Source organism: Dermacentor variabilis, chromosome 1 (genome assembly GCF_050947875.1).
Source record: "Dermacentor variabilis isolate Ectoservices chromosome 1, ASM5094787v1, whole genome shotgun sequence".
NCBI lineage: Eukaryota > Metazoa > Arthropoda > Arachnida > Ixodida > Ixodidae > Dermacentor > Dermacentor variabilis.
In genome coordinates this window covers 27,993,655-28,021,164 of record NC_134568.1, presented here as the reverse complement: position 1 = coordinate 28,021,164, position 27,510 = coordinate 27,993,655, and the positions used below count along the sequence as shown (strand labels likewise).

Sequence of the window (27,510 nt, the reverse complement as noted above, 5' to 3'; positions counted from 1 at the left end):
CAATAATAATAATCCCATTGATCGCACTTCGTTCTTTTTAGTTTGGTGGAATTAAAATTAAACATGGCATATTTCCAGTAGCGTAGCAAGCGAGGGGGGGGGGGGTCAGTATAGGGAAAGGGAGCCTGCATGTGCATTAGCCCAGGGCCCCTATTTTTCTTAATCCGGCCCTGGGCCTAGCAGAATCAGTAGAATGCACTCTTTGCTGGCTAAAGCAGACACACTGAGGGGGCTGTTTTAAATGCGTAAGCATTTCTTTGTTTACGCAACAGAAAAACCGTCCCTCCGTCCATCCTTTAAGACAATCGCTTTCGACATAACCCGCAGCAGCGAGCAAATTCACCTGCGCGCTGCCTCTTGCTTGAATGCCATCGAAGCGGCGAGAGCACAGCGCCCACGAAGCTTACAGCACATAAAAAAAAAGCGATCTGTCAAAGCGGCAGCCACACTCTGCCGCTTTGACAGATCGCTTTCAAGATACGGGCCCGCACATCTCTCTTCAACGCTAAGTAAGCGGCAAGAACACAGCGTGCATCTATGAGCAGCCGGAGCTCTCTGTTGGCATCGCGCATTGCTTTCAAGATACGGGCTGTGCCACCACACCAGACGCAGCCGCTGGCAGAGCATGGTTTGAACACGGTTCATAATGTTCAGTGTACCTAACAAATGCTGCATATATTTCCTCCAGTTGCTAGCTCTTCCTCCTCATTTTGTCCCACGTCGACATCCGCTGCGGGCTATCTATAACACCAGTGAACATTGCTTCTACTCGCCTCTTCTACTCGCCTCTTCTACGTTGTCTCGAGCAGGTCTCACTTAAGAGTTCGGTGTTGCAACCGTGCTTCTCCGTTTCACAGTTCTTTTGCAGTCGTTCTCGCAATTATATGAAACACACCAGCACACATACTACCACGAAACACCACATCAGTACTACAAAATGCTTACGCATCGTGTAGACAACTCCCACAGGATATTCTGTATGGATTTCTTTATTCTTGTTTGGCAAATCTTATGGCATTGCTGCACAGCAATCTACTTTCTTGACCTTTCAGTGCTGTGGAGCAGAGGGCGAACAGTGACTCCTGCTTTATTGGCTTTGAGTCATACATGATGGAGAGAGCGCCATGATGTCACTGTGCAGAATCTTTATCATCTGCAGAGAAGGACGGCCATTTCTCTTGATGCAATCCAAGACATTACTGATGAGGATGGACACATACCCTGAAACAATAATTTGTCAGTGCTGCACTTAAGGGGCGATGTATAGTGGACCTAGGTATTCAGCTACAACTATCTCTAACTTTGCAAATTTTTTAGCAAAGTACAGTGGTTGGAAATTTTTAGACTATCTAATAGTGTCTTCTAAAAGTGTGGTACATTTAGTACAAAAATACTGAATATTTTTCAAATATCATTTTAGTATGTTTTACTTTTTGAAGGAACATTTCTGAAAATTTTAAGTAGGCAAAGAGCTCCAAAAATTTCTGTTAGTTTTATATGTACTGGGCTTTGTTCTGAACCAAAATAATAAGGGTAGCTTCAGCCATTGTATAGTACATTTCATTTGGTTGAGTAGGTGTAGCAAGAATTCAAGAACAATTTACAAAAAATGCTATTTGGAAAGTACAGCAGTTCTACAGAAAATCTTTCTTTTGTCAGCAAAACGGTGTTTTGAGAAAACATGATTGACTTTTAATTTCCAACAAGTTGACCCTAGAACGCTCCTGGTGCATTAGTGTTCACAATTATTTTTTTTTTCGGATTGTCTTTTAACACCCTTCTTTCACTCACCTTGATTTTTCCATTTCTCGCATTTGGCAGAGGCCTGAAAGCCAGCCTATCTTATACATCATGGTCCACCCTGCTTGGCACAGCAATGCAAAACACACCTGGTGTAACACCAAAGGTCGTTTTGGCACTGTTGCCATTACTGTAGTAACCAACTGCATCCTAAACAGTGGCTTACTATGGATGCCCACAAAATCAAGGTTTTGCACATGAACTATCACCGCTATTATGACACCTTTAGGGCATACAATGAACTACTCAAAACGTTAAATAAACTACAGACATAATAATTCTAAATGGTTACACAAATGAAGATATTTGTACAATTTAAATCAAGAATAACAAAGCACACAGCAAGTCACCCAAACTTTCGTAGCAAGCTGGTGTGTTTGGCCTATCTTTCAATACCTTCAAGCGCATATCTGAGGACGCCACTTGGTGCAAACATTTGCCATAGATGCTGGCATATTTTGGCATTAAAATTTTAAAAACTGCATTTTTAGTAGATTTTGCTGTCCATCCCCCTTTAACAAAACTCACTTGGCCATGCCACTCGTTGCAATTCTACCAATTGATGTGTGCAGAAAAACCTTTAGCTACATTTCGAGCATATAAGCTGTAGAATCTAAACGTGATATGGCAAATTTGGTGGCGACACTGTTCACAGCACTACACCCACTTACAATGCATTGATCTATCTGAATGTCTTGTTTCAGCCTCTGAAGTCCTACATTCAAACAAAGCCTCCTACATGTACTCAATATAGGATACATTAAACTCTGGCTGTATGCAAATTTTGGCATGTATGATGTAAGCAGCCAATATGCAGGAAGTTAACTGCAGCTCAATCATGAAAAATGACAGCAAGAGAAAGCCTATAGGTGTCCGTACATCCCTAATCGTGAATGCCAGATTGGGAGCAGTGGACCTGCTTCTCGAGCAAGCACCCCTTTCTGGCAAACAGCATTGTCTTCTTGATTGGAACACAGCCCACGCCAATGGAGCATAGCGTGAGAGCAGTAGTGCCTTACTGTATGCAGTGCGTGGTCGTCTGCTTGCGCTGTTTGCTGTCAGTGCAGGTGAAATGTTCTATTGAATGCCTGCTCATAATCAGTGTCACTGTGTCCACTTCGTCAGAACCGTCACACATATTAGAACTTGAAATATCTATGTCGGAGCTGTCACTATCGAGCAGAAAAAGCAACGCTACACACTGTGACAAGTTGTTCTTGGCGTCTGCAATTACCATGAAATCCACAACTACCATGGCACCACCAAGCGTGGTGAACAGCAAGAGAATGAAAAAGCATTCATAAAGGAAATGTGTTACGCAGAATTCCGGTTAACTCCGTCTGTTCTCGACTGCTCCTCAGAGTGGTCGTGGCTGGAAATCTCTCAATCTATGAATGCAACACGCGATTCGCACCCTCACTCCGTAATTGTAACACACTTGCTCCAAAAAGAGCAGAAGAAAGTTGTGCTGACTTCACCATTGAAATTCACCCTAACATTTCACTCCACAAAAATAGCTTTAATTAACAACTTAGTTCAACACAAACCTCAAGCAGCATTGAACACTAGAGCACGTTTTTGTTCTGTTCAAATATCGCAATCTATTTAAATTATAAACATTACATGATGACACTACTTACTCTATCTTGCTTTGTTTCATTGGTGCCACAGTCCACTTCATTCCCCTCAAGAAAAACACTGGCAAATTCGCTGATCTCCGTTCACATAGGTCAGTGTAGCTCTACTGCTATTTTCGTTGTAGTGAAGAGCAGCAATCTGTGTTCTACAATGAATGGAACCACAAAATAAACTCATAAATAAACCTTGTGGACTCATCTGCTAATGAGGGCACAATAGTTAACAAAAAAGCTGTGAAAGAAGAAATCCATGAAGACCAGACTAAACACATGCATCATACTCTAGTCTTTCTGTCCAGCACTTCTCGAGATTTTTAAACTTTTGCAATCCACTAAGCAGCCGGCACCTTCACCCTTCAATCAAATATAAAACATAGCACACAATCCATGCAAAATATTCTATTTGTACCAGAACATGTGAATAAAAACTACCTTTGAGATCATGCAAGCGTGATCATACAGCAGCTTCTTCAAGGGGTGTACGGTAGCACGAGTAAAAGACGGGACAAAAGAAGACACAGAGGGACCCACACAGCACTGTGTGTGTCCCTGTGTGTCTTGTGGGTCCCTGTGTGTCTTCTTTTGTGCCGTCTTTTAATCGCGCTACTGTACACCTCTTGAAGATGCATTACCAACAAGCCCATATTGCAACCCTCGTGAGCAGTTTCTGGTTTAGAAGTGATAATGCAACACTAGCTGCAGCATTCCAAACCACATTTTCACACACAGCCTCTTTTCAAAATGTTACCTGCACTGAACTTGAAGAAAAAAAACCAAGGGGATAGATTTTTTTTTTTTTTTTAGACACAACCGAATGAAGCCAGGGAACGCATAGGAGGAAAAATTGCCACCGGTGAGAGCCAAACCCACACCTTTCACATTACTTGCGTGATGCTCAACGAATTGAGCTATGGTGACCGCTGTTCTTCCATCCACTTTCTTGGGTATTTGTGAATGTGCACAAGCTCTGACCCTGCAAGTGTTAGGCAGTGCCGTTCATGACCTTCCATTCAGCTTGCACTATGCAGGTATTAACAGGTAGTGCTACATTATGATTGTGTTCATTTTGGCTAGCTGGTGCATGACTTATGACTGAGAGCAAGAAACGGACACAACGAAGCTGTGTCTGTTTCTTGCGCTCTTTGTCCCATCTTCGAACTGTTAGTGTCATAAGTGTTACCTTGCCAGCATTTGTTCATAGGTGAATCTGCTACTCATGGGAGCATAACGAATAAGAAGGAACTCTGTACTGTTTGATGCACATGGCAGGTTCCACAGAAGATGGGGTGTTCCCAGAATTGACTTCAGCTATTGGAATGACTGATTCTAAAAGCAAAATGGTATTTACACCACTTCACAGAAATGCAGAAAAAAAAATTACACAGTTATATGGCTCATAGAGAACCTACCATCTGTAAATGCCAGTAACTTTACACCACAAATCACACGTGTTATGGAAGAGGTATCAAAATAGTTGAATGCCACCAGCCATATTGCCACAAAAAAACATACTTTTATTAAATTCTGCACCCATATGTGGCTGCGCGCAGGTTCTTAATTACGCAAGAATGCCAAGAAGAGCATTTAAAAAAAAGATGCTTCACACCACTACCTTCAGCAACAAGTCAAGGTACTGCATTGGTTTTTCAAAGCATAAGGGATGCAGCATGTTTAGGTACTCGTGCACATTTATCATGTGATGAAGGATTGACAGCCACCTAACTTCCCGTCCACATCACTGTTCACTATGCAGCAATAAAAGTGCTGGATAAGGGATTTCCTAGGTAAGAGACTTCATGCTGCTTTGCTCATGCAAGAGCAGCAATCTTCTAAGAATATTAGAAAAGAGACCAGATTTAAATGTGCAGCATCCATTGCATTGACAGCGATGGACAGTTTACCTTTTGCAATGTGCCAAAGGTCAAACAAGTGTGTTATTTTGTGGTGGTAGTCTTTCATGAATGACTTGATCTCCAAGTGCCTGTCAGTGACAAGTGATGAGACAACCATATCCAGCTCGATTGTATGGCGAAGGGCTCTCTGAAAACCTTTCTACTTCCTGTTTTGGGTGACAATTCAGTCGAGTGGAAAATACTTATTAGTTGAAAGTTATTCTATTACACAGCAACAGCCAGACAAAGTCCAGCCTATGGACGTAATTATACTATGCACTCTGTTTCATGCAATTCAGTATTGCAGAAAGATTAATACATGGCCATTTTATTTTCAACACAACAAGTTCAAAAGGTGGCAGTCAAAATAGCCCAAAGATGAATGGTGACTCCATCTGTTGCGACATCACAAAATGCAAGCAAAAAGTGATCACACAAGAAAAGGAGCTTATAACGGGGTGTCTAGCAAATTACTTTTTCTAAATCCTGACTTTTCCATGTCTTTCTTTTTTTTTTTTTACCTTTGGAGTGAAACTTTCATGACTACTAAAAAATAAGCATCAGAACACAGCAACTTGTTTTATTGCTATAGCCATTTTATGGACACTCCAGGTGCATTTCTGGCATCGGCGTTGCCGTAAGGTTCCATATAAAGTACAAGAGCGATAAAATTGTCGCCGCACGCCGTATGCCACATGTGCAAGTGAAAGCATGCGAAGGTGAGCCGGTGCTCACGACTCAATCTCGCGCACTCAAAAGAGGAAAGCAGGGAGGAAGCACGCCATCTCCCGTCATGCATAAGGCTCTGGGGGGAGGGTACACTCTTAAAAAAGTTTGTACCCTTTAGGGCATATCTCATCCCACAACAATAATTGTCATCTGCCTTGCCTGCATTTCGTTTCTTGAAAACTCTGCTCATGCTACTTTCCTCGCGAGAATGATATGTCGCACTGATAATGCGCATGCTGTTCGTGACCTGGAAGTATCGGGACAGGTAGTATTAACAAAAGGAAATGCGGGCAAGATAGGTGATTATTGTTGTGGGACAAGATAAGCCTCAAAGGGTGCAAATGTTTTTAAGAATGTAGGGAGGGAGGGGGGCTCTACTCCGGGCCGCTGTATCTTGAAAGCCACCTGCGGCAGCACAGAGTCCACCGTGCACTGTATGTTTGCACTTTAGTTCGTGTTGATGCGAGAGGCAGCACGAAGGTCGATTAGCTCACTGCTGCCGCGCTTCCTCACCCCAGCATTTCGACAGCAAAGTTTCCGCGATCATCGAGTGAGATGTGTTCATGTTTGCTTGTGCACACGTGACATCATGCTTGTTAATCTACCTAGTTAGTATGCCTATTTTCACAAGTTTATACGGCCGATAAAACTACTATCCGTACTTTGTACAGCTGTCCACTAATTTGCTATTGCAATCGACACTTCGCCTCTCAGGCGAAACTGCTACTTTCTTTCCATACTATTTTTCTCGCAAATGTCCAACAAATTTGGCTATCCAGAAAAACAATGAAAACTTGGAGGAAAACTTACAGCTTAAGCCAGCAGTAGCAGGAAAGTATAAGTAATAGCCTTTTGCTCGGTTTACATTTCAGCATGATGTACTTACTCAAAAAGCAAGACTCATGGCAACCCCGAGCAAAGCACACTCCACCCAAATGACTCGCTCTTCCTCAAGCGCATACTGCGTACAATCTATATATCACCTAAGGCAGCACACAAGCTGTTTTTGTGTGTTTGTGTGTCTGCTCTGCAAATGTACCAGTGAACTTGTTGAGAATTGGCACACACCACTGCCAGCTAGGCAGCCAGACGCCACATATCTATACTCAGTTCGTATAAGTTGCTGCCAGTAAAGCACACAAGCATAATCTCTGCAGCTTGACCATGGAAAAGCAACAGTTTTGCAAAGTTAACAGGTGACATTCAAACTTTTCAACATCTTTGCTATTGCAGAAGGCAGGCCAACAAGCGAGTGCAAAGGGCGTTGTCGACTAAGGTGAAAAAACATAAAGCCGTGATAAAATCTTTAGGCCCATTATATATTGCTGTCCGGCAAAAATTTGCAGGTGCCAAGTACACCTGCCTATAAGGTAATGATGTGGAAACTTCAAAAAAACTTAGATTTATTTATTTCGTGCTCCAGGCATCGAGCCCACAATTAAAGAGCCTATTTTGCAGTAGAGTGCGGGGCCTATGCACTGTAATATTTCCACTGTCACATTTCTGCAGCCACAAAGATGTCTCCAGTAATACACATTTGTTCTTCCAACTGACTAGTTTGCTCCAGTTCAATTTCACAACCCGAGTCCTCTGGGTGGTGTAATCTTCCTTCGTGTAATTGTCGCATACTTGGCTATCACTAATACTGCTTCGCGTTTCCGGCGAAACTGCAGTCTCTCTCTCTTTCTTTTTCTGTGAGTCCAAGTATAAGTGCTACTGCACATGACTGGTGTTGATTCTGATTTTGAGTGAGTCTGGGTTGGCCTCATTTCAGTTACTGAGTGTATTATAGTGTTCCCCAACTATCATGCACCAAGAGTTAAAAAGAGCGGTTGCATTACTCGAAGAAAAACTAGTGCATATTGTTTCTAGTACAGTGGAGTAGCCACCAGTAATTATCTTGTTACTGAGATTTAATTCAGTAATTGCAATTAATTATCCAGCTCAAGAAGTACTGTCCTAACTTTCAACGTGTCAATGAGGCATTTGCAGGCACGCCCAAAATGACATCAAACTGCATGTTTTCAGCGACATACTAATAATTGCATACAATTTTTTCCGACTGGCAAGGAAACCTCACGAACTATGAAAAATACCACGGTAGTGCGCTCCCACCCGCATTATAAAGCAGCGCCCTCAAATAAGCTGATTGAAAGCAACTGCATTGCCTGTCGAAACCCGAGGAGACAGCGCATCACCTTGATAATGATACGGAAGGAGCACCAACACCAGGTTTTATGGCTTCACAGCTATTCCTTCCTCTCATTTTTATGTCACACTTATTATCCGTCTCTCAAGGCCGACTGATCCCATTGATGACAAAAGCCCCTTGATAACGTGGCCAAAGTACTGCTCTGACCATGCACGAAGTGCGAAAAGCAATGTAATAGGCATAGATTGCTGCAAAATCCCAGCTTTGCTCGCACCTCATCAAAAGAGTGCATGCGAAGCTATATTTCAAGCCAGAAACTTGCTTTGGACCAAAGCCAAATTAAAGTGACCGTTTTATATTTCATTAAAGTGCATACATGCTGCAAAAACAGGTTGGTGTCAAAAAATAAAAGCTAAATAAATTGACCGGGAAGTGACCAACGTGTAGAAAGAAAGCGAAACTGATGTGCTCAATAAAGTAAATATACCACTTTTAAACGAGCCGAATTGGCATCAGGATGTCTGCACAAAAAAAAAAAGCGAGAAAATCCCTTCAGATTTCAGTGTGCCCTTATTATCTATGAATTCGTAAGCTCCGTTGAACACCAGCCTAGAGGACGTGTTCGAATAGGTCTCCTTTTGCAGCTACACAGTACTGTGTCCATTTTATCACATCTCCAGTGGCTTTCTTGATGACCGACGCCGGAATTCTACAGCAGATATCCATTATCCTTGCCTTGAACTAATCTGATGTCCGTCTCGATCATGTAAGCCCAATCTTTCACATAACCCCAAAGAAATCAAGTGGAGAGAGGTCAGGTCACCTAGCCGGCCAATTTACAGGCTGGTGCCTTCCATGCAATCTATTGCGCATGAAAAGTCGCATCCAGCCAGTTTCGTGCTCGGCTGCCGCTGCGTGCTGGCGCTCCATCTTGCTGATACCACAGAAGTGGAAGACGTGACAGCGGGACTTCGCTGAGAAACTCATCCACCACTCCTTCAAGGATTTCGTTCACGTAACGCTGTCCAGTGAGTGTGTGATCGAAGAACATGGGACCGATTATGGCACTGGCATGAATTCCGAACCACACCAGCGACCACTGGTACTGTGCCGATTGCGCTTTACCCAGTGTAGATTGGAGTCCCTCGAATAGTGTGCATTATGTAAATTTACTTAGGTGTTTCTGCAAAAATTGGCTTCATCTGTGCACAGGATGTTGCTCAATATGTCCGGTGACTTATCTGCTTTTGTGAGGACCAGATTCGAGAGAAATCTAGACGATTCTACAGGTCCCTATCTTCTAAACACTGGTGCTGGTTAACGAGGTACAGGTGAAAGGCCATCATTTAAAATCCTCCAAACTGATGACTTGGAAATGGGCACCCGCGAGGCCACGTCCCGCACGCTAGCATGAGGGTTTGAGGCTATAAATGCTAGAACATCCGTGCATAGGCTTGGACTCAAAGATGGAGTCCTCCTCCGCTGTTTTTTCAAGCTGCCGGTTTGTCTCAGTTTTCATGATTTCTGATGATAGTCGATGCGTTTGGTCTACCGCCACACTTCCATGACTGATATATATATTTGTGGCCTTCCTCTTGTTGCCATTTGCAGATCTCATTAGAGAAAGACATGGCGACTGGGACGAAACAAAATGCACCTTTAAACCTTTGCACTGACGCTGTCAATTCGCTTTTTTTGCAATAGGTTTTGCGGCAAAAAAAAAAAAAAGAACATGCCGGCACTTTATCGATGCTAAGACAACAGCTATCACAGCTTGTTTCCAACTAACACCAAACGCGATGTGTTACTTCTGCCGGAGCGCGGCAGATAAGGCACTAGCTTGATCACTATGTTTTTCTTTATTTTCTTTTTTTCGTTCTGGCTAACTCGGAGGGAGCCTGTTGGAGGGCACTGCTTTATGATGCGGGTGGGAGCGCAGTCACGTGGTATTCTCCATATTTCGCGGGGTTTATTTATCCGTCAGAAAAAAATTAGTATGCAATTAGTACATTGCTGAAAATACTGCAGTTAGATGTCCCTTGCTGTGCCTTCAAATACCTCATTGACACTTTGATAATTAGGATAGTATGTCTTGAGTTAGATAATTAATTACAATTGCCTAATTAATCTCAGTAACGAAAAAATTACTAGCAGCTACTCCACTGTACTGTAAACAATATGCACTAGGTTTTCTTCGAGTAACGCACCTCTCTTTTTTTTTTAATCTAGGTGCATCATAGTTAATTGGGACACCTTGTTTTTATTTATGACCTCTGCATGCAACTGACGATGTTTCCATCCCTAATAAATGTTGTGAATTATTATAAATGTTTTTTTTTCATGAGTCATTAGCATTGCTTACTGGAAAGAGAAGCAATATTGAGACACACAAAATTCACATGCATTTCACACGTCATTGATAAAAGACTCTGCCAAAGGGGTCATTGAAGTCTATAGGCTTTCTTCATGGTCAAAAAAGCACGCAAAGTAGTTTGAAGTGTGGTGAACATACGGAACATATTCATTCTTTAGGCATAGGCTATTAATACCTTTAGAAATATTTTTTGATTGTCTATCTCCTTCCCTTTCAAAATATAATAAACCTTGTCCTGTGTGTATACTTCGACTTCGACCCCCCTCTGGACTCTCTTGGCTCGAGACTTTGCCGACTGTGGCTTGGTGTCGCCTACACAAGATCTTTCGCCTTCCGAGTCGATATGGATGACAGCGCGGCTTGCAGTCACTGTGGCGACAAGGAGACTATCGAACACGTACTTTGCCACTGTCCTCGATGCAGCGCGCACCGGCTGTCACTAGCGACCGCGTTGGCACGCCTTGACGACAGGCCACTTTCAGAACAGTCTTGGAATGCTGACATGAACTGACGTCGTACCGAAAGTTGGTCAAGGCTTTGTTGACCTTTTTACGTGGCAGTCACCTATTAGACACACTATAATGACCCCATTCCATCCCTTTTCATTTTTTTCATGCTTTTATTTTTGTTACACTCTTGTTTCTGTCTTTACTTCTCCTTTCCCTGCCCCTAGTGCAGGGTAGCAAACCGGAGGTTTTAACTCTGGGTAACCTCCCTGCCTTTCTCTCATTTGCATCTCTCTCTCTCTTGTGCATGTGCATGGTGTTTACAGTGGAAATTTAAAACAATGCTGAATCAGAAAATACAGATCAGGCAGCCATCACTAGTGCTTCTAATTCGCATGTCCTCCCATTGACAGGATTTGCAGAAATAAAGTGAAAATATGAAATAAAACTCTTGCACATCCGTGTCAACAATGATGCAAAGCTATTAGCCCCAGTAATGTTTCAAGTGAAAAGGTTGAAGAAAGTCAAAAGAAACCTCAAATGATGTCGGTAACAAAGCTCTAGTAATGGCACTTTAGGTGTGTGTGTGGGCGGGGCTTCGGCATCTACCGGAGGGGGCTCAGGCCCCGCAGCCCCCCTGTAGTCAGCGCTTATGGTGCATCCAAACGAATTAGTGCAGCAGTCACAGCAGTACTTTGCACCATGTGCATGGTATGTCCAGTGCCTACCTATGGCTACGGTCTCTCCGCATGTTGTTGCGCTATATGTTCAACAAAAAACCCACTGGATTTGTTACACTAATAAGAATTGACTGTAATATGTTTTCATGAGCTAACCAAACTGTGCAAACTGCTTTGCGGTGAACTAGAACCTTTGGTTTGTCATTGACATGGACCATTTGTTCCAGGTTCGCCCCTACAGCTATCAATAAGTTCACAGCAACATAAAGTATGCTTTGCTGAATGGCAAGCTCTGCACGTGGACAACTGTACAACGATAGAAAGTTGTCTCTTCCAAGCGCACGAAGGTGCCAAGCGTGTGCCCATGTAGCGCCAGAAGCCAGTTCTGCATGTAATTTACCAATAAATTCTAAGGTTGTGTGAATAGTAGTTTTTGAGACCAAATTGAATTGGAACTGAATATTGCCAGAAGCGAATTGAATCCGGGAAGAGAATCGGATTGCATATTTTTCAAATAGTTTTGAATAATGTACAGCAAGCTCATTATAATATCAAACAATTTTCACATCTTGGTATTCACAACACTACAAAGTTTGTCATTACACTGTACATTACAAAGCATGCTTTATTAAAAGCATAAACGGGAGCATTAGGAATTGTTAAGCGGTTTTTTCGCGAACCCGGTGCTCTGCGGCGCATAGGCAGTTATGCATTATTGCATAAAGTTTCCCTTGTTAGCGAATCGATATCTGTGTGTACATTCGCGACCAAATCAAAAGTGCATGCTGTCTGCGGCGATGGCCAAGTGAAGAAAGGAACTTTTCCTCTAGTTTAAATAGCCACAGCAGATGGTGCCGCTATTGTATCAAGTACACTGCAATTAAACATATTTAATTCAATGAGAGGACACAGGTGCTGCATCTATAAATAATACCAAATAGTATTTACTGCTAAATGCTCTGTCTAAACAGCCTTTTTATTGTGAGTCATCGTATCTAGCTGGAAAAATATGGCTGCCTGAGCAACAGAGCATGTTATGTACACTGTGGATTGGATTAATGTTATCACATTTTTAACTCAATTTTATGTTATATTGCGTACAGTCAACGAAGTGACGTAGAGTTGGACTTCGCAATGACGAAATCAACGGGGAATGCAAAAAAAATTTGCTTTTGTGAGAATTTTGTTGTTGCGAAATGAGACAGCACAAATAGGTAATGCATCGCAGAACAAAGCTTTATTGTCAAAATTACATTAGTCTACTTTGGCAAGCTTTCGAAGATACAGAACGGCATTGTCGACAGTACAAAGGGCACCACATGCATCTATCAGCAGTGGCAGCACTGCCGCAGAGCAGTACTGTCAGTCAACTGTTTTCGGAGATACAACCACTTTTGCAAAAGTTTGCGTAACTCAGCACCGCACACAGAGCAACAGCGCTCAATGCATACAGCAGCATTTCTGCAGCGCACACTGTTGACCGCAGACGCAGACGCGTATGGTGCGAAGCGTGAAAGTGATCATACACCCAAAGGCAGTCGATCGAGATACCGGCCCCTTCACGCAAATCTACATCCGGCACCCAATCTGCAAGCGATGTCTGTCAAGTGGCACCAAAACCAGCGTTTTTGAAGCAAGGAATGTATATTCACGGATGATTGCTCAATCACGGCCCAATGTGTAGCACTCCACGCTGTGACCGCCATCTCAAACACTATAAACAATTCCACATCGGTGGGACGTGGAATACCTTGTGTTTGCATCATTTTTCTTGCCGAGGCACACACTACACACTGCACTAGGTGTGCAAAAACTGCCATCACATGCCGGTAGCAACATGCTGCCACTTCAAATAGGCAATCAACAAACAATATGGTAGCCATGACGTGTTTCCTCCGCGATCACTTCCAGCGCTTGGTTGCTTTTGTAAACAAACAAGGCAGCGCCCACACAAGTGTAACGTGGTATTTTACGTAATTTCAATGCAAATCAATTGGATTTGAGTAAATTTTGGAGCCTGCTAGCCTTGCATGAGTAGGTAATAAGCAGGGTTACATTCTATGAAATTTTGTTGATGCGGGATTGCAGTACAGTGACATTTCCTTGTCAAGAGGTATGAAATGCATTGAATCCTATGGGCGTTCACCTAGGATACGAAAATATTTCGTTGTCGCAAGAATTGTGTAGCCGTGGGATTTCGTTATCACGGGTTTCGACTGTATTCGAAAACTATTCAAGAAATATTTGGATTCTCTAATAGTTGATTGACTGTAGGGGTGTGTGAATAGTCAAAACTTTCAAATAACAAATCAAATAGTGTCCTATTCGATTCGATCTTCGAATCGAATAGTCACTATTCGTAAATGCGAATATTGTTCAAATACTTTTTTAATATTTCGAAACGTCAACTGCACCCACTTAAATAAACATAACATTGGAGCAAAATTATGGTAAATTTTCACACCTGCAGGGATAGTACAGACATAAAACATGGAAGCTTGCGTAGTGGGGCAGGCTACATCTCTTAGATGGCCATACGTTAAAGGCTATACATTGATCATTCGCACAGTCTGAAGAGTCATGTGCATGTGAAGAAACTACTTGTTTGCTCCTAAGTCTCCATTTGTGTTTCAATGTCTAAGCATTCTTTGGTAAGTACCCCATCAAAATCTGTCTGTCACACGAAAAGTGTAATGCCATATATCTGCAAAAATGCATAATTTGTGAAGTTCGGAGATTTAATCATTTTGATAGTGTAAATGTAGATGATCGGTAGCTTTACAAGCGATAAGGAACAATTAAAAGAAAAAAAACGAACAGAGATAATTTTGTTAAGAAAATCGGGTCTGTAATGCAAAAAGTGTGACACATTACCCATAGGGATACATAGGACTCTATAGAAAATGCATGGGGAAGCCTATGGTAGTGGTGAGCCAACTTGAAATTTTGGGGTGGGCCAAATTGAAATTTGGGGATGGGCCACTTTCAAATTTAGGGGTTGGACAACTTGAAATTTGGGGGTGGGCCAACTGAAATTCGGGAAACAAAATAACAGCCAAGCCAAAGAATGCCTATTCATTTGTAGCAATTCTCAGAATTTCTGTATAATTAAAAACAATGCTTCATAATGTATTATGTAACAACAAAAATTTGCTAACATTAAGAATGCTAGGATGTGAACAACATTTTATAATTGCTGTGATAATGACTGTTGATTATTCAAAAATTATTCAATATTCGATTCATTTCTGGCCCTATTTGATTCGTGTTCGATTAGGTCTCAAAAATCACTATTCGCACACCCCTGATTGAAAAACTATTTAGTTTTTCAATCAGAGGCCTCCAGAGGCCGTTGCTGTACGCTCAGCGTGATCTAAGAGACCCTTCTGAGTCTCCAGCTCAGCCCGAGCGAGGATGGCCTCTCAAGGCTCCCCTAGTGAGGTGAGTACCATCGGTGTTAATGTTCGGTGGCTTATTTATATATTCACACATGATGTGGGGGAGAGACGGCCGCCCCCCACACCAGGAACTTTAACCCCCATATACGACTGGCCACACTGCGTGCCCCAGTCCCAGGTGCGGAAAGATGTTAGCCTGGATTTTTTTCATATTTCTGAACGTCTCCTACTCCAAACTGCAGAGGCACATAGATTTGTCGTTTGTGACGCTGGTGCTCCAGGATGTCATACGGGGTCACTTGGTATTTTATTCGGGGCGTCATCTGTTGGTTCACTAGTTTGCGAGCTAGTACATTCGCCCGTTCGCTTCCTGGAACTGTCCTGGGCACCACGTAATGCTGTGCGTTTTGCGGAGTGTTTCACCTAGTAGCTTAAGGGTTATCTGCGGTAGGCATCCACTTATGAACACCCGGCACCCCGCTTGTGAGTCAGTCAGGACAGCTATCGAGTTCCTGCTTGCTTCTGCTTGTCTAATTGCTAGAGCTATTGCAGTTGTGTCAGCTGTGCTCAAGCAGTGCAATGGATGTGCAGTAAGGCAGAGATTTTGATGTTTGAGTGTTTGGAGTGGTTGACTGCTGTAAGTAAATGGTCTTGGTTGGACATCGCAACGTCCATGTATATGACGTCGCTATCCGTCCTGAATATTTTAGTAAGTTGTTTAGCTCTAGCCGCATACCTTGTGCCACGGTAGAGTGGACTCATGTTCCTCGGAATCAGAGAATCAATCAGTTTTCATAGTCACGGGGATGGAAGGGAGGTCCTCCTTTCAATAATGGGGTCAGATTGGGAAATTTAAACCTATCAGGACCCGTCTCTGTGCCTTTGAGAGGTTGTGGCATTCCTTTCGCCCTAGCATAGTCGCTGCCCTCAGTTCCTCGAAAGTGTTGTAAAGTTTGAGCGCTTGTAGTTTTTCCTTGCACATGCTGGGTGGAAGTCCCAGTGCAGCTTTATGCACCATATGTATATTCACATCCACTTGAGTTTCGCTAAGGCTGAGCTCTTGATACGGCAGGCTATATGTGACCCTACTTAGTACGAATGCATGTAGTACTAGGTAGATGGCCTCCACCTCACTTAGACTTCTGCCTTGCCTCGCTATTCTGTTTATCACACAAGCTATTTGCTTGCTGGTCGCTTTTAAGATCTTAGTAGCGAAGTCTGCTCTGCAGTTTTCCTGTAGCCATAGGCCTAGGATGCAGATTCTTTGTTTTTCTGGGATTTCCGTGTTCCCTAACCGTAGGCTGACGCTTTGATCTTTCAGATAGTTTTGGCCGTGTAGCCTTACCCAATGTGATTTGTTTGGTGCTTAGGACATGCCGCTTTGTTCTGCAAAATCACTTACTGCTCCTATCGCTTTTCGCAAGACTTGTTCTTTGTATCCTAGAGGACCTGTTGTTGCCCACAGGATGATGTCATCCGCATACAGTGCGAATTTCAAGTCTGGGATGAGCTGCAGTCGCCTTGTGAGTCTGTTCATGCCTAAATTCAATAAAAGGGGTGAGGGGATGGCCCCTTGAAGTGTACCCTTACCAGGCATGTTGAAGTTCGCTGACCTGATGTCTTCTACTCCTATCGTGGCTTTCCTATCTATGAAGAAGGAGCTTATGCAATTGTACATTTTCTCCCCACATTCTACTATTTCCAGTTCTTAGAGTATGAGCGTGTGCGACATCGTGTCAAAGGCACTTTTAAGATCTAGCACTACTACCATGTGCTCCCCTCCCATGGGTATATTGCTTAGGACTGCCTCTTTGAGTCTGAGAAAGATGTCCCGAGTTGATAAGTGTCTTCTCATGGATTCTCAAAGTGGGTTCCATGGAACCCAGGGGTTCTACAGGCCCTTCCTCAGGGTTCGCGAGCTACTGATAAATTTTCCCTGGTTCTGCGTTCACCATGTAGCTAAAACGGCGAACACGAAGTGCACTCGATCTGAGAACCTCCATTACCCATGCTCGAGTGTCAAAAAGCACATCACAGCGCATAACAGAAATGGGCAAACTGCACAATAAATCTGCCAGCAGACACCAAGCCTCCAAAAATGGGCAGTGCAGCTAAGCTTTTCGATTCAATCTTGGAGGCTGTCACTTACCACCATGCGCATCTCTCCCATTTGTAGATTAGTGCTGCTAGCGTGCATGGTGACGTATACGTCGGAGGATTAAAAATACTAATAAATACATAGAGTAGCGAAACCCAGTTGCTTCTAGTACTGTAGCTTAGCGAGCACGGAGCACCATAAATGCGCGACGCAAAAGAGCTAAAACGGTGCTAGTGTCCAACCGAAACGAAGCGGCGGAGTCCGCATCGCCATGCACATCAACGGAAATCGTACGTGACTGACAGCAAAGCCGGAACGCTTCCTGCCTAACTGTGCCCTTAAAGGCTTTATTCTTGCGTTTATCGCCCCGCATAACACTGTGTGGAGAGCCACCACGGTTTTGTCCGCAGCGTTTGCAGCAAACAGTAGTTTCGTTTTGACTCTGGGCACGCGTCGGCCACATGCCTTAAGAACCGAAAGGTCGCCGTCCATGATCATGTCGATAGCGGCTGTGGTTTCGTCCGCAGCGGTTGCGGCAGACTCGGTGCAAAGCTGTCGAAGATTAAGAGAACCGACTACAGCCCGATGGACTGGTGACTTGTTGGAGACAAATCGTCTGCTGGTGGTGACAAATCGTCCACCGGTGGTGACAAATCGTCCGCCAACGCGATGTTGGCGACTGGCGAAAAAAGTAATTAGGATGTGCGCGCGGTAATGAAAAGCATGTCTCAGATGATGACGCATGCCCCTGCCATGCTGCGAAGGAAGGTGCGAGGCTTTCGCCCCTGCACTCATTCGCGAGTTGACGAGAATTGCAGCTTTCACACTGCTCTTGTTCAAAATATAAACAGGATTTGCTGATTCATTCATTAAATGAAGGCGCATTGACGCAGTAAGCATTTTTTTTTTACATGCTCGATCATTCAACATGCGGTTAATTTTGAAGTTTTTTTCTTTCGGTCCTGTGAATACACATTAACGAGGTTTTACTGTACTAAAAGTAGTCGGCACTAATTCTATGACCTCTTGTGATGAAATGTTATAAGTGCGTGCGTGCGACAAGCACTAAAAACTGTCATTCTTACTCGGCATGCCTTGTTGCAATGCTGTCTTGTCTTGGCTCATAAGGATTGCACCTAGTTTGGACCACATGGGCTGCACGCCACCGTCAAAGAGCGGCCGTGGTCAAAGTAGCCTCCCCGACACCACGGTTGGCCCCAAACATGTTGTGCGTTACGCCTAGCCTCTATTACGGGAGGTGGGGGGGGGTGTCCTTGGTACTTCATAGGGCTTAGGAGGGTTCCGTGGGACCAACATGCCTGAGAACCCCCGATTTGTGAGCCTTGCTTGAATGACGTTTTCGAAGAGTGTCCCAAGACATGATGCGATGGATATTGCCACATCCTATATCGTCACCGCGGGTATGTGCTAGGTCGTGAAAACGACGCTGAAGTAGCATGCTGGTAGAAAAACAGACAACAATGACATTGTGTTGGCTGTTCATATAAGGTGGTTTTATCCATGCTGTACACCGGCTTTACACTAAACGTAAGTTCTGCAGACTGCGAGGCTTGCCAGCTTTTGGGAAGAGTATGATGGTGGCGTCTTTCCAATGTTGTGGGAGGCTCCCGTTCTCCCAGGTCTGCTCGTTGAAGTATTCTACTAAGCGCTCGAGCTGCTCGTTGCTTAGATTGTGGAGCATGAAATTGGTGATCCCATCTTTCCCTGGCACTGAATTTTTCTTAACAGTTCGTGCGGCAGCAAAAAGCTCCAATTTAATGTGTCATTCTCTATGCCTGAATAATTTCGGGTGACATACTCAGAATATTTTGTTCCGATGTATCATTCCCCAAGTTCCTGTAGTAGTTTGTCGTCACCTTGGTAGGTGCCTGTTAGTGTTCTGAGGGTTCGTGTAGTGGCGATCTTTGTATTTTCTGGGTCTAGCATACTTCTTAGGATGGCCCAGGTTCTCGCTGTCGACAGAGCTCCCCTGCGGGAGTCACTGAGCTGGGCCCAGTTTTCTGCTTGTAGTTCATGCGCGTATTCGTTCGCCTGGTCCTAGATTTCCATGATCCTTATTCTTAATTTTCTGTCTTTGTTGCTTTCATCTTTTGGCAAGTCCCCACCTGCAGACCCACAAATGTAGCAGGCATGATCGACCACCGGGTTTTCCATTATTACCGTCATTTTTCTGGTATGAGGCTTCATAGGCCTCTTTAAGCTCCTGCGCCCAATCTTCCGCATTTGCCAGCTGGGTCAAGAAAATTTAGTACTGATATGCTGCTCAATCCATTAGACACGGAACCAAGATCGCGTTTGAGTTTGGAAGTAGTAGTGGAAAAGCTTACGATACAATGGTTGCTCCCCAGGTTTTCCTCCAAGTTTTGACAGTGACCGATTCTAACATTCAGCAAAAAGGTGAGGTCTGGGCACGTGTCCGCTCTTACGCTGTTCCCTGTCCTAGTAGGTGCCGAGGGCAACATTTCCGGGGTTTGTTTGAGCATGCGATTTTCTGCTACGACTCTCTGGCACTCGGGATTTGATGTAATGGGAGCCCCGTTTTGACCGTCCCCTCCAAGCTTACCTTTTTATGGTCGACGTTTTCCACCTTGTTCCCTGGAGCCCTGGGCCTGGGATTGAGCTGCTGGGAGTGGGATTTGGGGTGGGGGATGTCGATGCCCACGACTCTTTTCGATTTTGACGACAGGAAGTATGATGTCTCGCTAGGCCTCTTTGGCTTGTTTGTTTTGGTGTTTTTGTTTCGGATCTTGACTGCAATCTCCCTCTGGGTTTTGGCTTCATTTCTTCTCGGTGTTGCAAGGGCCATTCATTGTCTTTGTCCTCCAAGTCATCCAAACTGAACCATCTTTGTCCTGGGGGTAGCAGCTTGGGTGTGTTTTTCCACAGGCGTTTTACACAAGTGCTAAGTTTTCCTGAAAATGCCGGGGCGTGCTTGAGTCGCTTGAGCCTTCTCTTGCATTCCTTTTCTACCGTTAAATGTTCTCCGCCACAAGAGGCACAGGAGGGGAGGCACTGTGGTTTGCCCTGGGTTCTTTCATGGCGCACTTGTGACAGACTGGCAAGTCAGGCTGCGGGCATATGTCTGTGCAGTGCATTGTTTGATGGCACACATTGCAGAATTGAATAGTGTTCTGGGCAACACGCCAATTCATCACCTGTGTAATATACGTAGTGTGGCACGATTGGCCCGTAGAAAGTAACAACTGCAGTTTTGGTATCGCCGAGCATTCGTGCTCCGAGTATCTCTACTCCTTATGTGTGGATTCATAGGTCCGCCATCAGCGTCCTGGCAGGGGCTCGAGGTGCTAGGCCATGTATTACACACCTTTGCTCGTGCATTCCCCAGTGGCCACATATGCGTTTACGGCATGCATTCTTCCACTGATGTTGATGTTTATTATGCGATGGATGTGGTCTGCCATAGTTTGGTCTGGCATCGACTTAATAAATATGTTGGACCTTGGTTTTAGCCTTAGGAGGAATTTGTCGCCACTTACTTGGCCTCGGCAGGCTGTAATCACGGATTCGGCGAGTTCTGGGCCTGTTAAGTTTTTCACTGGCAGTCATGCTGCAGGCGAACGTTAAAGTCCTCTTTCCGCAGAAGTGGTCGTTTCCTGAAAAGAGATTGCTGTCTGGTGGCGAGAGTCATCTTGATCAGTTGCGACTGGCTTGTCTTGCCTTCTCCAATATTTTTCTGAAGTTTCTTGCCTTGTGCCAAGGCCTTCTTCTGGTGTAGCGTTAGCACCATCTGCCAGCTGCCCTCATCACTGACTGGATCTCTGGCTCGTTTGTACATGGATGCTTTGAGGTTAGGTTGGCTACTTCGCCATGGTGTATCTGCGTCTTGGTATTCCATGCTGTCTTCCTCAAAATTTGAGGCATTTGCTAGCCACATTGATGTCTTGTTCTTCGTCGGGTTCCACTGCACTACCACCACAGTCGGGAGGTACGCCGGCGTTGCCATCTGTTGTAAGCACACCATCAGCTTTCCCACGTTGCAGCTGCCGCTTCCCCTACTCGTCGGTAGGCTTAGCGTTGTCACCTCGTTATGAACGCCTTCGAATCGTAGCAGCGTCGAAAACTGTGCAAGGGCCAAAAGGTTGGTGTCCATGGGTTTCGTTTAACTTCAGGAATCCAATGGTATCAATTTTTCCAGGGTTCTGAGGAGGTACAACCAAAAAGAGGACCGAAACGGTGGAGCCAAATGTAGTGCTGCCGCCTACATGGCTCTGTTAGGCTTAGCAAGCTCTCACATGGTTGAGTACACTCTTAAGCAAATGTACACCCTTTGCAGTGTATATTGCCACAGAACAATAATCGTCATCTGTCTTGCTTGCATTTACTTTCTTGAAAATGCTGTGCTCGCTACTTTCCTGTCAAGAATGCTCTGTCATGCTGATAACTGGCATACCGTTCGCAACTTGGAAGTACCGGGCTCGCCGCGCTAAAAAAAGTAAATGCGGACAAATGCAGATGATTATAGTTGTGTGGCAAAAGGGTGTCATTTTGCTTAAGAGTGTAGCATTCTGGTTCGTAAAATCAAATGTTTTGGCCACTCACGGCTGTGGTTGGTCTCGAATGATGTGGAACCACTTCACGGATGTGATGTAGTCCAGAAATTGGATCACACTCTCGTGAGCCCAACCTCCCTAGTCAGCACCCCCTAGTGTTCGTCCAATAGTTACTTTTAGATTTGAGGTAGAATCGGATAGCGACAAGGTCTGAATCGAATAGGACACTATTTGATTTGTTATTCGAAAGTTTGAAATATTTGAACACCCTTAATCATTTTTGTATGATGATGAAGGACAGAATTATGGCACAGGAAAGTTGACTTGCAACCTAAATCGTTCCGGGGTAAGTGACCTGCATGAATTTTTAACTTGGGCAGTTTCATCGGTCATTCTTCTTGACTTTTCCAGGTGCTCAGGATTACCCCGCCTTTTCCAGGTCGCAGTCAGCCTGCATTAGCACTGTGGTGCCTATCTTTCTTTTGTTGGCCATGTGTTAAAATATTTCAGCTTTGAAGTTGGGCTGCACTGGGTTGCTTGCGCATCAATTTTTCTGGAAGGCGTTACTTTACAAAGGCACTACACAAGCATGAACTTTAAGTGGTGCTTTCTTATACTTCACTGTTTTCCGAGCTGCAGACTAATGTAGAAATGGCAGACTAATGTAGAGTTACGCAAAAGCACAGAACATTGTTAGCTTATCTTAATATGTAAGGAATAGATGTAAACAAGAAAATGCATAACTATTTTAATAAAATGAAGACCCACCTTGACAAGTTCCACATGCAGTACTTGAATGTTGAGGGTAGTGTCCATTAACATGAATGTGCAGATATCTGGAGAATGACGATTGCCTTCAGCTGCCAGGGAGATGGTGTTCCACACCCTTGACAACAAAGTTTAGCTTGTCTGCAAACATATTGGTCTTTGCAGAACATCAGGTTACCGAAGCCGTAAAAGTGAGCAGACTGGTTGCTGGTGCCACCTGGTAGAGCAGAGTTTAACCAGAGTGTACACATCTATTATTGTAAGTAGCCAACAATATTCTACTTAGCTGCTGGTGTAAAGTGTCGGCAGTGGCATAATTGATAACATGCCGCTTTTTTTCAATTCTTTGACAAGCACACCCATGTAACACAACAGCATGTCCAGCACGTTGTGGCTGAACAAAGCGTCACAAGACATCACTACCAGCGTTTTTCCTGCATTTCACGTCTCCAATAACCCGATATTCCGTAAACATTAGTATGTTTTACAGGCAGGCCAAAACTTTCAAATGACCTTCGAGTGTGACACTTATGCCTAAAAAGCAAGAACAAGGCATTGTATGCCTACCTTACTCCTGCAATACTGCATAAAACAAGTCCAGAGTCTACATTTATTGGCAATAACAAACTGTTTCGCCTCACTTAAATGTTTTGTTAAGCTAACTCAGTCACAGAAAAGTCAATGACCATGCATTGGCATCTGTAGTGCGAATTTAACACTACCAGCTTTGGAGGCTTAAGGGCTATGGAGTTGCACTACTGAACTCAAGGTCACTGATTTAATTAGTGGGTACCATGGCTGCATTTCTACGGAAATGAAATCCAAAAGCGTTCATGTACCATGCTTCAGGTGCACGTTAGCTACTGAATGAAATGGCAATTATGTCATATTCAACATGGCAGTGCCCACCCTGCTCTCTCTAGGCCAAACAGGTAGCCTTGCTGACCCACTTGCCCTCTTCACAAGAAGAGAATGGTGTTGTAGACTTTCAGAACCCTCCATAAAGAATCGCAGGCAGTTGACCAGAGCTCTCCATTATTCACTAAAATTAAAATGTTCACTAACACTAGTACTCTTCGAACTGTGTTTTAGTAAAGCCGCACGTCAATGCACTGAAGCATCCATATTAAACATATGCTAGCTCGACATGGAGTGTACCCAAAGTAGAATCCACTGAACAATATTCAGTGGATTTGTTCCACTGGATATCTCAACTGTGCTCTCCAACCACTTTGGCACTTTGTCAGAACCTCAATGATGCAAAAGTGAAAAATAATGTATTTTTTATCTGTTGCCCAGTCATGTACAGGTATTTCTGGTGCAGGTGGCCTGCAGACAAAAAGAAAAGCACTGACTGCATTCCTCAGTTTCAAAAACTGACTGCTGGAAATAATTTTAAAAACCATTATAGAAAGGCAAGTTGCAAATGAAGCATTTAGAGCTTTCACAAGCTGCCCAAGAGGGAAACAAAAGCACCTCTATCCACTTTCATACTGGCAAGACATGCTTCAAAGAAAGTATATTGTAAGTATACTCAGCATCACCGTTTCTATACGCCAGCTCATGACACAGGTATCTTTGCATCTTGCCCTTGTAATGTTTGGGTTCGGGCATGAAATAGATGGTAGCTGGCTCATGCCATCATCCAACTTATCTACACTGAGGACGTTGTTGGGGGAGGCTCTTGTTCTCATTGAGAACGAGGAATATGGGATTTATTTACAGTATCTACATGAGAATGTTACAGTTCATCAGTCTAACATGACTGAAAGAGGCACGCACCCTGAAGAGCCGACAACAGCTGCTTATAAACACTCTGTTCTCCCTAGATCCCTAGGTGAGGGAAAACGGCCGTTCGACCAAACTGAGCGTCCAAAGTCATCGTAGCTGACCAGCCTTTGAGGGGGAGGGTTTACGCACTCACTTCCGCACAGGTTACACTGACCACACCAAGGTGAGAGGGTTCTCGCAGACACGATGCTTGACCCGAGCAGGCGCCTCTTTATCCCAGAGTTGACCCTGCAGTGAGTGGCCACCTCTGCCCATTGACTGACGTCTTCTAAGCTGCGTGAGACGGCACCACAAGGCATCTCCTTCCAGGAATTCCCCCACTCCAATCGAATCGGACAAGGCGGCGGCAACTCCACAAACAATACTTGACTGCGTCTAGACATCCCGGCGCCTCACGGCAGGGGAAGCGGTGCATTGTGGTTTTTACAAAGCGAGTCGTCGCAGCAGACATGGTGGCACCGTTCGGTTGGGGGCTGTCGCTTCCCCAAAGATCGCCAGCCTCTGCAGGTCAAGCATAACACCTTCATCAAAACACGGCCACCAGAGCAGGGAATTGAACCTGTGATCTCAAGCGCAGCAGTGCAACTACATAGCTGCTAAGCCACCACAGCGGGTTTGTCTGATTCATCAGACCCACAGCAGCTGTCACTATTGTAGCCTGACCTGATGGCAGAATTGAAAGTTACGTAAACTGTGTTTGCAACTACTGTTGAAAAGCATTTTTCATTCTCAACTTGTACATTCCTGACATTTCATACCTGTTTGCACCAAGATCTGGGACATCAACATTTGGTTTTGGTGCAGGACACAAATGCCTTGGCCCCTGATGTGATTCCTCTGAGCATAGCAGCGTCTGTTTGGATGCTGCTGTCCTTTACAAACACAGGACTGGCCTGAATACCTGTGACACATAAAATATATGTGATGTTCTTCACACAAGCACCCAGTTTTTCCAGTCACATCAATAGTAACAATTTCTCACCAACAGAAGAATTCTTGAGGCAGGTTTGTGCAGCCCTCGTTCTGTGACCAACGTGATGTGTCTTGACAACAAAGTCACACTTGCGCTCTGCAGTGGCACTCGCACAGGAAGCTGTTTGTTCACTGCCCCTCAAGCTGGTCGTGGCCTGGCAGCTAGGACCACACTTGCTACACTCCATAGAACTATCAAGCTGCTTGGCATCACTGAGAGCCTCTTGGGCAAGCTGTTCACAAACCAAAAGATAAAAGTACACTGTAGCACATGCAAATGGCACACAGGCAACAATGTATTCGACTCTCGCAGCTGAGAGGTGCACTAGCTTTAATAAATTACCCACTGTGGGAGCACAGCAAGTGATGTAAGAAAAAAAATTTACCAATCTTGTTCCCAATACTTTCGAGGTTGCAATGATGCTATATCATCTAAAACATTTCACAGTTGCACTAGACTTTTTTGTCTGGGCTCATATCCTTCGGCGTTCATTTAGAAACTGCACGCGCAGCTACTGTAAGAAATTCTCAAAAATATTAACCACTACAGGCCATGGCGCCGACGACAGCAAGTCAGGACGAATTGACACTCCTATTCCTATGTGTGTAAATAAACTACTCGACAGAGGGGGCTGTTCTTGGGACGCTAGGCAGCCTCACTCAAGAATGAACATGTTCTCTGGCTTACACAGATATGTACTGGCATAACTTACCTGAGCTCTTTGTCGCTTGGCCGCTCTCCAACGCGGTAATGGTGGGTGGCTGGGCTTCGTGTGCACGAACAGCGTTGGCACGGCGTCTTCCTTCAGGCGCCTGCCGTAGTTCGCTTTTGCGAGCCCAAAGGCTTCCATCAAGTACACGCTGTCTTTATAGCAGTTTGGAGTGAAGTGGTCAGAGCACACGCAAGCGTTTTTATCCGGGGACCAAACGACGCGCCGCACAGCACAAAGCCACTTTTTGCGAAGAGCGCTGTCGGACGGAAACCTGTGGTAACAGACACCGTTCGTTTTCGTTGACCTGTTCGTGCAGCCCTCAACACAACACCAACTTCCACCCATCGTTTCATCTTCTACAACGCCTGCAGGCCGAAGAACAGCATTGGCAATGACAAACGTTTGCGCGAAACCAAGGAAACACTGGCTGCGAGGTATAGTGTACGTGCTAGCACGGCCGTGGTACCCAGAACCTGGTCGATGCTGGTAGTATATTAACCAGAAACTCCATGATATATCCAGTATATCAACCAGAAACTCCAGGTAGGCGCTGATGTCAGCAAACACAAGGTCATAAACACGACGAGACGTTCATTTAAGGGATCGCCAACCGTTTGTGCGCAGGCGCATGCAAGACCGGGCGCGAGAGAGAAAATATGGGGGCTTTTGCTCCTTGCATGTATGACTTTATTATTGCTTTATTCTGTGATATGACTCTGCCTAGGCACTACGGAGGAGGTTTCTTAGCGCGTGTTGTAGGCGTTTGCCCCTAGGCGTGCCGGCATTACGGAGTGGGGCCGGCCGAGTTTGTGTGCGCTCGGACGCTGCTGAAAGGCCGCCGGTAACGATGACTGACTCAGCGCCGCAGGCGCGAGAAAGTCTGCCCGACATACCTTCAGAGGCAAAGTTCTGACTGGTGTTGCAGAAGTCGCGGGGCGCGGTAGTGCTGAACTTAACGTCACAAGTTGGCGGCTGGACGTAATTGTATTTATTCAATCGTGTTTTTTTTTTTTTTTTACCAATTGAAACAACGTGTCATCAAAGCTAGAACCCGGACTGGTCCGTGGGTTGGGGCTCGCAGAGGCCTGCGCGTGCCAGGGGTGTATAAGATCGGCTGTCCGCAGCCAATTTCTTGTGCGAACACCCCCTGGCATGCTTCGGCCTCCGCGGCCCCACCCACGGGCCGCCCTGCTTCCAGCTTTGATGCTCCCTTACCCCTTGGGTGCCCTGAGATCCTGCGCCGCCTGCTTTATTATAACGTCAGGTGCTCTCCCGAGGCCTCCATTTGCCGGTTACATGTGCTCTCCTGATCAGTGCTTGTAAAAAAGTCAATGTATCGTCTCGACAAAAAAGTCGACCCGCGACTTATACAACACCAGTCAGCACCTTGCCCCTTCAGAGAGAAACAACTTCACAGCGATCATCAAATGGGGCCTCCGTGCCCACGCCCACTGACTCACCGCGCAGGCAGCCAGCGGCGGAAACAAACTCGACCGCACTCCGCAATGCACACAACACGCGCTAAACC

General features: G+C 44.8%; 1 protein-coding gene across 11 annotated transcripts; it reads right to left on the bottom strand.

Moving 5' to 3' along the window:
- Nucleotides 1-961: 961 nt before the first annotated feature.
- Nucleotides 962-26,967, bottom strand: LOC142576043 (uncharacterized). Of its 11 annotated transcripts, none has more exons than XR_012826765.1 (7): nucleotides 25,983-26,967; nucleotides 25,280-25,502; nucleotides 25,056-25,198; nucleotides 22,507-22,574; nucleotides 4,310-4,410; nucleotides 3,441-3,583; nucleotides 962-1,221 (listed from the first exon to the last, which is right to left on the bottom strand). XR_012826765.1 is itself a non-coding variant. In XM_075685989.1 (4 exons), the coding sequence occupies exons 1-3, from the start codon at nucleotides 26,325-26,327 to the stop codon at nucleotides 25,080-25,082; spliced, it is 687 nt and encodes a 228-aa protein (XP_075542104.1). In that variant the 5' UTR covers nucleotides 26,328-26,967; the 3' UTR covers nucleotides 22,757-23,040; nucleotides 25,056-25,079. The 11 variants fall into 11 exon arrangements, 2 of the variants coding, with proteins under 2 accessions (XP_075542104.1, XP_075542096.1); XR_012826763.1 differs by having other exon boundaries at nucleotides 22,507-22,723; nucleotides 25,983-26,964; XR_012826764.1 differs by having other exon boundaries at nucleotides 4,322-4,410; nucleotides 22,507-22,723; nucleotides 25,983-26,964.
- Nucleotides 26,968-27,510: the final 543 nt, after the last annotated feature.